This window comes from Cyrtonyx montezumae, unplaced genomic scaffold (assembly GCF_038088225.1).
Source record: "Cyrtonyx montezumae isolate F1298 unplaced genomic scaffold, pur_monq_1.0 scaffold_5, whole genome shotgun sequence".
Taxonomy (NCBI): Eukaryota; Metazoa; Chordata; class Aves; order Galliformes; family Odontophoridae; genus Cyrtonyx; species Cyrtonyx montezumae.
Genome location: NW_027072056.1, coordinates 16,110,705 through 16,121,101, shown reverse-complemented (window position 1 = coordinate 16,121,101; position 10,397 = coordinate 16,110,705). Strand labels below are relative to the sequence as shown.

The following is a 10,397-nucleotide window of genomic DNA, read 5'->3' as shown; positions in this document are numbered from 1 at the left end:
TTGTTACCGGGAGCAACACCACCGTCGCCCAACTCCTCCCCCGGTTTACAAACTTCATTACCCCCAAGATTTTATTACTGTCATTATTTGGAATGTTGTTATCAACCGCAGGCCCCCGGCACGACCAACAAGAAGGGTTACAGGGCGCCCTGGGAGCGCGGGGATAGTCGGGCCGCGCAGAAATCGCGCATCACCCGGTGTGCGCATCCCACAGCGCGCGCCCATTTTCCGACGCTTTCACCCTTCGCTTCTCTCCGGGTTATATATACATCTTCGAATTACACGCGTAAAGGCCGATAGCACTTATTTGCATAATCCACAGAGATGCACCCTCGCCCGCCGCACTTTTTCTGAGCGTTATCCGGACGGCGGAGGGAGGGAGGGAGGGTGGAGGGGGGGGGGGGGGGACAACAGCCTCTCCCTTCCCCCCGCCCCGGCTCCCGCTGCTCCGCACCGCGCCGGCAGGGGGCGCCGCAGTGCCGCGACTGAGTCCTCGCGGGGCGCCCGGGCGCTGCCCCAGCCCTCCCCTGAGCGGGGCCGCGCTTCTCGGGGGGCCCTTCTCGGGGGGCCCCGGCGCTGCCGGGGGAGCGCGGCCGCGGGCAGAGCAGCGCCGTCGGAGCGCGGCAGCGCGCGTAGAGCGAGGCCGGGAAGCGCCCCCCCCCCCCCCCCCTCTCCCCTCCTTCCTTTGTCGTCAAGTGCGTTTTAGCAACAAAGATCCCAACAAGAGAGTGGAAGTAAACTTAGCCGGGGCTTTGTGCGGCCCCGTGTAGCGACAACAAGAGAAACAAAACTACCTATTTGTCCCGGCGGGCCGCCCCCCCGCCCGGCGCGCCCACCCAGCGTCTCAAACGGGGCTGCAGGCCGCGCATCGCGTTCTGCGGTGAGGGGGGGGGGGAACTGTCAGGGGCTCTCTGCTCCTGCTTCCAGCGGGCACCCCCGGGCTGGAAGGAGGGAGAGAGAAGGGCACGGCCCGGCCCCGTTCTGCGCGGGGACCGCTCGGCCCCTTTCGGCGGGGCGACCCGGGTCGGGGGCTCCGCTCCCCGCGGACGGGGCGAGCGCTGCACACGCAGCCGGACGGCCCCAGGGACACTTCGCAACGGGGCGCGGGGTCGAGGGGAAGCCGTTCCCGGTCCCCTCATGGCTTCTCCCATCATCAACTCAAAAAAAAAAAACAAAAAAAAAACCAACAACGTAGCAACAATGCTGTTTACCCACTTCCTCCAAAAGGCGTGTGTGACCTGTTGCTGGAAGGGGAGATACAAAGGCTTCCCAGTGGCTGCCTGGGCCGGCCCTGGGCCCGCCCCCCCCCGCCGCGCCGTCCCGGCGGCTGCGAGCCCCCGCCCCGTTTCATGCAAAACCAGGGGTAGAGACTTGTCCTCAGTGGCGGAGCCGCCGAGCGCTGATTGGCCGGGGCGAACGCATTTATTCCCTGACAAGCCCCCATCACATGGATGGTTGTCTATTAACTTGTTCAAAAAAGTATCAGGAGTTGTCAAGGCAGAGAGAGAGAGTGTGTGTGTTTGCAAAAGGGGGTAAAGTAGTTTGCTGGCTCTTTAAGACCGAGGTGGAGAGAGAGAGAGAGAGGGAGAGAGAGAGGGCGGCAGGCAGAGAAAAGGGAAAAAGGAGGAAGAAGTTTTTTAAATCCGAGGCTCCGGCGGTAATAATAGCAGTTATTAGCATTATTAATCCATCAGCGAAGAGGAAGATTCTGATCTCGATCCAAGTGTGGTTTTGGGGAGTCCCCCTCCCCCCTTTCATACCCCTCCCTAGGAAAAAAAAAAAAAAAAAAAAAGTCCGGCTTGGGACTTCGCCGCCGCCGCTCCGCTTCTCCGCTCCAGGCTGGTTCCAGGCAAAAGTAGTTTGAATGTACAACATGATGGAAACCGAGCTGAAACCTCCCGCCCCCCAGCAAACTTCGGGGGGAGGCACAGGCAACTCCAACTCGGCCGCCAACAACCAGAAGAACAGCCCGGACCGAGTCAAGCGCCCCATGAACGCCTTCATGGTGTGGTCCCGCGGGCAGCGGCGGAAAATGGCCCAGGAGAACCCGAAGATGCACAACTCGGAGATCAGCAAGCGGCTCGGGGCCGAGTGGAAACTTTTATCCGAGGCGGAGAAGAGACCCTTCATTGACGAAGCCAAACGGCTCCGAGCTCTGCACATGAAGGAGCACCCGGATTATAAATACCGACCCCGGAGGAAAACCAAGACCCTGATGAAGAAGGATAAGTACACGTTGCCGGGGGGCTTACTGGCGCCGGGCACCAATACCATGACGACCGGGGTAGGGGTTGGGGCCACCTTGGGAGCTGGGGTGAACCAGAGGATGGACAGTTACGCGCACATGAACGGCTGGACCAACGGAGGCTATGGGATGATGCAAGAGCAGCTCGGCTACCCGCAGCACCCGGGCTTGAACGCGCACAACGCGGCGCAGATGCAGCCCATGCACCGCTACGACGTGAGCGCCCTGCAGTACAACTCCATGACCAGCTCGCAGACGTACATGAACGGATCGCCTACCTACAGCATGTCGTACTCCCAGCAAGGGACCCCGGGCATGGCCCTGGGCTCCATGGGCTCGGTGGTCAAGACGGAATCCAGCTCCAGTCCCCCCGTAGTCACCTCCTCGTCTCATTCGAGGGCTCCTTGCCAAGCTGGGGACCTTCGGGACATGATCAGCATGTATCTACCAGGTGCTGAAGTACCAGAACCAGCTGCCCCAAGCAGACTTCATATGTCCCAACACTACCAGAGTGCACCTGTTCCTGGCACAGCCATTAATGGCACACTCCCTCTATCACATATGTAAGACAAAGGGGCCGGGGGGGGCGGGGGTGGGGGGAAGGAGAACTAAACAAAACAAACAACAACAACAACAAAAAACTTTTATTAGAAATTCTGGACTTTTTTTTTGTTTGTTTTTGGACTATTTTTGTACAGAGAAAACTGGGGGGGGAGGAGGGGGGGGTGGGGGGCAGAAATAAAGCCGACAAAGGAACTTGTATAGATCTCGGAGGGGAAGCGACTACACAAAACTTTTTAAAAGTTCTAGTGAGAACGGTAGGAACTTTGCACAAAGTTTGCAAAAGTCTTTGCCGATAATATTTAGAGCTAGACTCAAAGAGCGAAGAGGAGAATGTTTTAATATTTGCAGGCAACTTTTGTACAGTATTTATCAAACTCAACATGGCAATCAGAATGTCCATCGGTCATAGGGAGAGGGGAAAAATCAAACTCGAGAATTTGCGAATTATTTTTTACAAACAGACTCTCCGTGGAGCACCGTGGCTGTGGCAGCTCCGCTGACGGCAGCTGCGGGAGGACAGGGAATTATTTTGCAGCATTTGGACGTTGAAATTGTTTTAGAAATTGTACAAAAGGCAAAAGCGGTAGGAAGAGGACTTGCGAACCATGGGCTTGGTTTGCTGTGAGAGGGCAAACGTTTCAATGTACTAAATTTTTATTTTAATTTTATTTTATTTTTTACTTCTTGTTAAAAAGCAAAAATTGCCATGAAGGTTCACACGCTGTTTGTTAATTTATAATAACTTTTTTGTTTCCAGACTTCATCCTGTTCAAAGAAAAGGAAAAAAAAACAAAAACAAAACAAAAAAAAAAAAAAACCAACCTGAAATTACTGTGTTTGAAATATTTTCTTATGGTTTGTAATATTTCTGTACATTTATTGTGATGATATTTTAAGTTCTTTTTTTTTTTTCCTCATTTTCCGTAGTTGTATTTTAAAGATTCGGCTCTGTATTATTTGAAATCAGTCTGCCGACAGTCCATGTATATATTTGAACTAATACCATCCTTATAACAGGTACATATTCAAGTTAAGTTTTTACTCCATTATGCACAGTTTGAGATAAATAAATTTTTGACATATGGACACTGAAGTTCCGTTTGAGTCTTGGATTTATTTTTGTACCGCAAGCTGTTTTTTTTTTTATTATTATTATTATTATTATTTTTGTTATTGTTTTTTTTTTTCTTTCAATAATTCATTAGAGGAAGGTATCCCCGCGGCCAGCAGACTGTTATAAATAATGCAGCCATATACCGAGGCATGAATATTTTTATACGTATGGATAGAGAGGGACGCGGCGCGGTGCGCTTTACCGGAACGACCGTCCTCGGGGCACGGCGGTGCGGAGCGGAGGCCCCGGGGCCGTCCCGCGGCCACTTGTTGCCGGAGGCTCCGCGCTCCCCCCGCGCCCGGCGGAGCCCCTCTGGGGCCGTGCGGCCTTCGAGGCGCGGTGCGGGGCAGCCGTGGGGCGCCGGGGGCCGAGCGCTGCTTTTGTTCCGCACTTCCCAAAGTTTCCGCTCCTCGCTCCGGGGCACCTCAGGAGGAGGTGAGAGGTTGGGGGCGGGGGGTGGGGGCTCGGCCGGGCGAAGGTATGGAAAGAGGAAAGTGGAACAAACGAGCAGGACTAAAACGAGACGGGCGAATGGCAGAGGCTCGCTCGCGAAATCACAGCTCTTTCTTGAATCCTATTTCTTGAATTGCCAGCGCGGTGTAGCCCCAATTCGGACAATCTCTGCAGCCGGTCGCGAGCCGCAAAGAGAAGCGCTGGCGCCCGCCAGATAGGAGGAGAGCTCCGCCGTCGGTGCCAGGTAGAGTTCTACTTCGTGCGCTCGGAACCGCCGCCGCCGAGGGCCGCTCCGCGCTGCTGAGGCCCGGCCCGGCCCGACCCGGCCCGGCCCGACCCGGCGGGGGCAGCGGGACGGGAAGGGCTGCGCAGCCCTTCGGCCCACGGGCGGCCCGCGTGGGTCCGCGCTGCCAACGCGCCGCGTGAAGGGATACGGGTGGGCATGGGAGGAATACGGCGCCTGAGGAAGTGGGGCCCGTGATTGCTTTGCGGTCGTGTGTCCTGCTCGTGGCGCGTTGTGCTTGGAAGCACGGACGCGGCGGTTTGCTTAGGCACAGGCTGGGTGCGAGTGTGGCTCAGCTTTTCTTTCTCGCGTTCGTGGTCGGTCGCCGGATTGCTATTTCGCCCAGGGAGAAAAAAAAAAATACAAAAGCGGACAAAAATCACAAAAGAAGAGTTACGTGGCTCGCTGTGGTTTGTTTCGCTGTGCTGTTTGCCAGGCTCAGCTCTGGCCTCCGTACTTAGAGCCGGCTGTCCAGAGAACTCCCGTTGCCAGGCTTTGGGCTGTGGGGTTCTGCTCGCTGTGGTGCAGCTCGGCTCCCTTTGTCCCTTTTATTTCCGCGTCGTCGCGGTGCATGGGCACACGGCAATTATTGCACATTTCCAACCTATTCTATTTCTTTTGCATTAATGCAACGAGTACATATATATATATTTTTCAGAGCTGTGCGGCGTTTGTAATGCAGCTGGGGATTATTCACGTGGTAGTGAGCGCGCAGTCCCGCTCCGCTCACCTCGCTGAGGAAAAGGGGACTGGGAATAAAAGCCCAATCGATATCGCCATTCAATTTTTTTCAGAGCGAATCTTAGCCAATTAACAGCAATAAAACCAGGCCTCTTTTTGAAGTGCTAACTAAAATAGTCGAGAGGGTTAGCTGGAATCGTTGGTCCTTTTACAATTCGCATAGAGAAGGCGAGGTAATACAATTAAACAAAAGCACTAAACCACATATTCAGGCTTAGTGTTTTCAGCAACTTTTTATATGGGCAATTTGTTTGAGCTTAGATTTCGGACTGTGATGTAAAATATATGTTGGTGAAACCTGATCTCCCTTGGGCAGATTCCTTCCGTCCATCCGTCCGTCCGTCCATCCATCCATCCATCCATCCATCCATCCATCCATCCATCCATCCATCCATCCATTTATCCGTTTACTGAGCATAACCCAAAGCGTTTTCTAGGTCCAGCTGAACGCTTTTATTATTAAAGTGCGACTTGGAAGAACGCCATTGTCCCTGCTAATTTTCAATGCAACACATTAAGTAACCCCATTCACACCTCAGCCATTATCCCGGGCGTTTATTGCAGCTGAGTCGGGGATGGCGGAGCTCGTGGCTGTGGTTTTATTCTGTTTTCGGAGCCCTTTCGGGTATCCCCTCGGAATTACTGCGTGCTCCATCCCAGAGCGATGCGCGGTCCATGAGCGTCGGTGTAACATTTCGCCAACGTTGTGCAGAGCCGGAATGAACCAGAGAACGAGATTAGAGTTTCCCCTGTGATTTTTTTTACGGCTGTTTAAGGGCCGGGGTGTTAAAATATTTTGCGGAACTGGAGAGGTAGATTAGCGGGGTTTCTTGCCAAAGCCGGGAAGCTGGTATTACAGCCCGTCCCAGGGGGACATCGCTCACATTAACCACTAAATGAATATTTGACAAGGGCTCATTCGGGGGTATTATTACTACAAACGGGTCCCTACTGGACTTTCCAAGGGTCAAAGAGCAATGGTTCAATTAATTATTTAGACTGTTAGGAGATGTGATTGTAATAGCGGTGCTTATTTCTGCAACCGACGGTTCTCGAGGGGGGAAGCGGGGAGAGGTTCCGCTCAGCCCCGCGGGCGGCAGCGGCTGCGGAGGGCACCTCGGGCCCCGGAGCGTGGGGCTGTGGCGGCCCAGGGGGTGGCTGTGTCGGGACACCCCGCACGGCCTGGGCCCTCGGGGTGCGCCCCTTCTCGGCCCCGACGTGCGGCAGAGCCAGGCAGAGAGCTCCGCGGTTGAAGCAGAGTGTAACGCTGGTCCTGCTGAAGGAAGGAGGCCCATTGCTGATAGGTGTGATTAGATACACTTCAGTCCTTTAAATCCCGATCGAACTCAAATATTAAAAGCTAAAGTGCGTGCGGGATTCCCGAGCGGAGCGCTGAGCCCCGGTCCGCGCGTTGGGCCCCGCCGGGTCCTGACACCGCGGTTCAGCCTTTGGGCCGGGGGTGAGGGAGGGGGGGGAGGGGATGAGGGGGGAGTCTGGAACAGAAGGAGGGTTATTTTGTTTAATTTCTACGGCAAACATGTCCGCAGTAGTAGATACTAATAAATAAATAAATAAATAGATGTTGGGAGTGTGCGATTAGGTGACAATAATATATGTTGAATGAATAAGAGATAAGCTGCAAGGGGGGGAGAGGGAAGCAGTAATTACAAACCCAATTCATTCAGCTTTTCAGGACTTTTGTTGTGGGAGCTCCATTGACGGGCTTCGAGCTGCCAGTTTTCTCACATTAAAAAGAACTGATCAGCGCCTCAGGGGGACAAGCAACACCGCTTAACTGCATAGTGATGGGGTCCTCATTTAGAGCCATTACAACGAGAAAATTAAACAGAGCCTTTGTGTGCACCGGGTTTACTTTTCAATTGCTGACAGTTTATAGCTAACTGCTCAGAGATTGAAGTTTGATTGCGGTTTGATCGCCCGCTAGTTAGCACCGCCGCTAGTTGGGTTTTGGTAATTAAAAGCAGTTTTCTGACGCTGGCCCGGGGGATGCGAGAAGTTTGGTCCTGTTTTGCTTTTGAGGAATCAAGTTCACTTGGCGAGGACGTCCGGCGCTGAAGTGAGTGCGGGGACTTTCTCGGTTACAAACCTGGGGGTGGGGGAAAAAAAAAAGAGAGAAAAAAAGAAGAAAAACAGGGAACACAGAAACGGAAATTCTCAGAGTTGTAATTGTGGCTGCGAGAACGCGGAGAGGAGCGGAGGGGCGCGGAGCCCCGGGTGGGCACAGGCCCCGCTCGGTGCCACGCTGCGGGTGGGGGGGGAGCGGGGAAAAGAACGGGATGGGACGGTCGTGGGGGGAGCGTGGCTGAGCCATCGGGGAGCACTGAGTGCGTGTCAGTGACTGCGCGTGTGTGTGTTTGCGTGTGCGCATCTGTGCGAGTGTGCGCCTGTGCGTGCAGGAGGAGGGGGCGTCCGAAAGAGCCGTGATTTTTCATTCCCTTTTTTAGAAGTTCAGGAGGAGATGGGCTCGCACCGCACGGGGCGTTCCGCGATGGGGGTCCCGCGGGCCCGTGGCAGTTTGTGCCCGAGTCGAGCTGCGGTTGTCGCCGTCCCACGCCTGGCAGGGCCGTTGCCCGTTGCGCCAGCTCTTTCACGGAGCATTTGTATTTCTTCTATTTTCTCGTTACTTTTTTTATATATATATACATTTAAGCCCTCTATTTGTTTTGTTTGCACCCCCACCCCACTCCTAGTGGGAAAAGAAAAAAGAAAAAAAAGAACCTGTCTTTCGTTCCAAGTGCCTCTCAGCCTCGAGTAACCGAGCGGTTATTTCAAGGCTGTTGACTCCTTCAGGGGAACCAGGAGGTGTGTGTGTGGGGGGGGGCAGAGAGGTACCCGTCGGGACCCGGGGGGCCGCCCCGTCGGGCGGAGCTCGGTGAGACCATAGCGGCGGTCCCCGGGGGGCTCTGGGGGCTGCGGAGCCGGGTTGCGTCCCTCCGGGTCCCCACAGCGCGTCCCTCCCCGCTGAGCCGAGGGGGGGCCCGGGGCAAGCCCAGCCCCTGTCGCCCCCCCGCCCCGGGACCTCGGTGACCCCATCATCGCTCAGCAGTTAGGGCTGCTGACGTCACGAGGGCGCTTTTTGCAGACAGACGTGATGAATGGGTTGTGGGCGGGGGTGTGGGGTTTGGGGAGGAGAACCCCACCGGCCGATGGAGAGGAGCGGGCCTCTGCCGTACGCGGGAAGGGGGCCGGGATGGACCCCCCCCCCTTCCAGGGCGGGGATGCTCTGAGCTGGGAAATCGCCCCCGGACCCAGGCAGGAGAGGGCTGCAGCCCGTCCTCCCGGAGCGATGGGTGCTTTAAGCCCTTACAGATTGCCAAACTTGCGGAAGACAGAGAAATAATTAATGTATTAAAACAAGCGGCGAATTCCTCAGGAGGCACCTTATCAACTCCAGCCACACTGCTTCATCCCTCCTCGTATGCTAATGCCCCGTGACGTCACCGGCGCCAGATTGAATGGGAATCAGTTATGAAATTATTAGTTTTAGCTCAAAAAGCAATCTGCAGCTCCGCGAGTGGGGCCGCCGCTCCGCGGGCCTCGCCCCCGTTCTCCCCACGTTGCACACACGCTGCGCTCGCGGCTTTTCCCATCGCAGCAGTCCGTGCTCCCAAAGCACGCATCCAAGCGGGGTTTGGTGTTAAGAAACCGATAGGTTCACGGCGTCCCGAGCGTGAGCCGGCAGCGCCTTACCGATACACGCATTACATCCGACAGCAGGCAGCCGGGTTTCCTCCTGCTGTTCAGGTAGAAGAGAGCTCCTCGGGATTTACGGCCGCTCAGTCCCACGGAGGGACTGGGGTTCTGCGCCAGGGTCTGAGGAACAACAGCCAGGGGCGTGTATTTTGGTCGCGAGAGAGGAAAACGGGCCGCAAAGAGGGTGTGGGGCGGGCAATATATATATTTTTATATTCACTTGAAAATAAAAAGATTTCTTCTCTCGGTTTTGAAAAGGAACGTAACCCGGCAGTGCGGGGCCACGGGAGCCGAGCGGGGAACAATGGGAATTAACACCGTTCCAATCTCTGAGGCCGCTCTAATTAGATGTCTGGATCCGGCGAGATCAAATGCCTGAATCTAAAACCCCGGGCTCGGTTTCTTTCGCTTGCAAATGCTTCTGAAAAACGATTTGGGAAGAAACAAACCCGACCGTTTCCCAGACCCGACCCCCCTCCCCCCCCCCCCCCCCTCCCCCAAGAGTTCCGCCGGCCCCAACTTTCCCCCCCCGCTGTCCCGGCCGCAGCGTGTTCCCCCCGGGGTGGCCGCTGTCCCCGGGCGCTGCCCCGCGGCGACGCAGGGACAGGAATTGCCGGCTGCGCTCCGGGACGCTTTGCTCTCTTGGGCCCTTTCTTTCCGTCTCCCGAGAGCTCCGCTGCCATGAATTATGGATCAGCCCCAGGAGCGGCCCGGGGCTCCGGGGGCACCGGGGTGGCACTGCTGTGGCACTCTCCCCATCCCCATCCTCCTGCTGTCCCCTCAGCGCACGGGGACGGAAAGGAAGGAAGGAAAAAAGTTGTAACTGGCTGAGTGAGGAGTGAGCTTTCTGACTAATTAAATCCGAAATGAGTTGCGAATATCAAGTATTGTAAGATTTCTTCCCTGCCCCCCCCGGCACTGATTGGCAATACTCTTTTTTTTTTTTCTTGTGTGTTGGTTTGAAAAGCAGGAAGAAATGTAATGAATTGAGTGCTGTCAGAGATGTCTTCTGTGTTGATGTGCTGAATGGCAGTAGCTCCCTGATCCAGTGCAGGTGCAGTAGAGCTGGGGAATAAAAGAGGGGGGCTCTCTGTTCAGTGGAAAAAGCACATTCCCTACAATAGACCACACACTGCCAGCCAGCACGGCATCAGCTCACACTCAGACTTTTTTCGCCCCTTTCCACAGTCCTGAGCTCACAAAATGGCTATACATTAGCCCTAGTTAGGGTTTGCTTTTAATGAACAGTTGTGACTCCTTTTGCCCAACATTTAAATCTGCTG

At 55.2% G+C, this 10,397-nt stretch overlaps 1 protein-coding gene across 1 annotated transcript; it reads left to right on the top strand.

Moving 5' to 3' along the window:
• Window positions 1–1,022: 1,022 nt before the first annotated feature.
• On the top strand, window positions 1,023–2,939 carry SOX2 (SRY-box transcription factor 2). Its single transcript, XM_065748090.1, has one exon. The coding sequence runs from the start codon at window positions 1,865–1,867 to the stop codon at window positions 2,810–2,812; it is 948 nt and encodes a 315-aa protein (XP_065604162.1). The 5' UTR covers window positions 1,023–1,864; the 3' UTR covers window positions 2,813–2,939.
• Window positions 2,940–10,397: the final 7,458 nt, after the last annotated feature.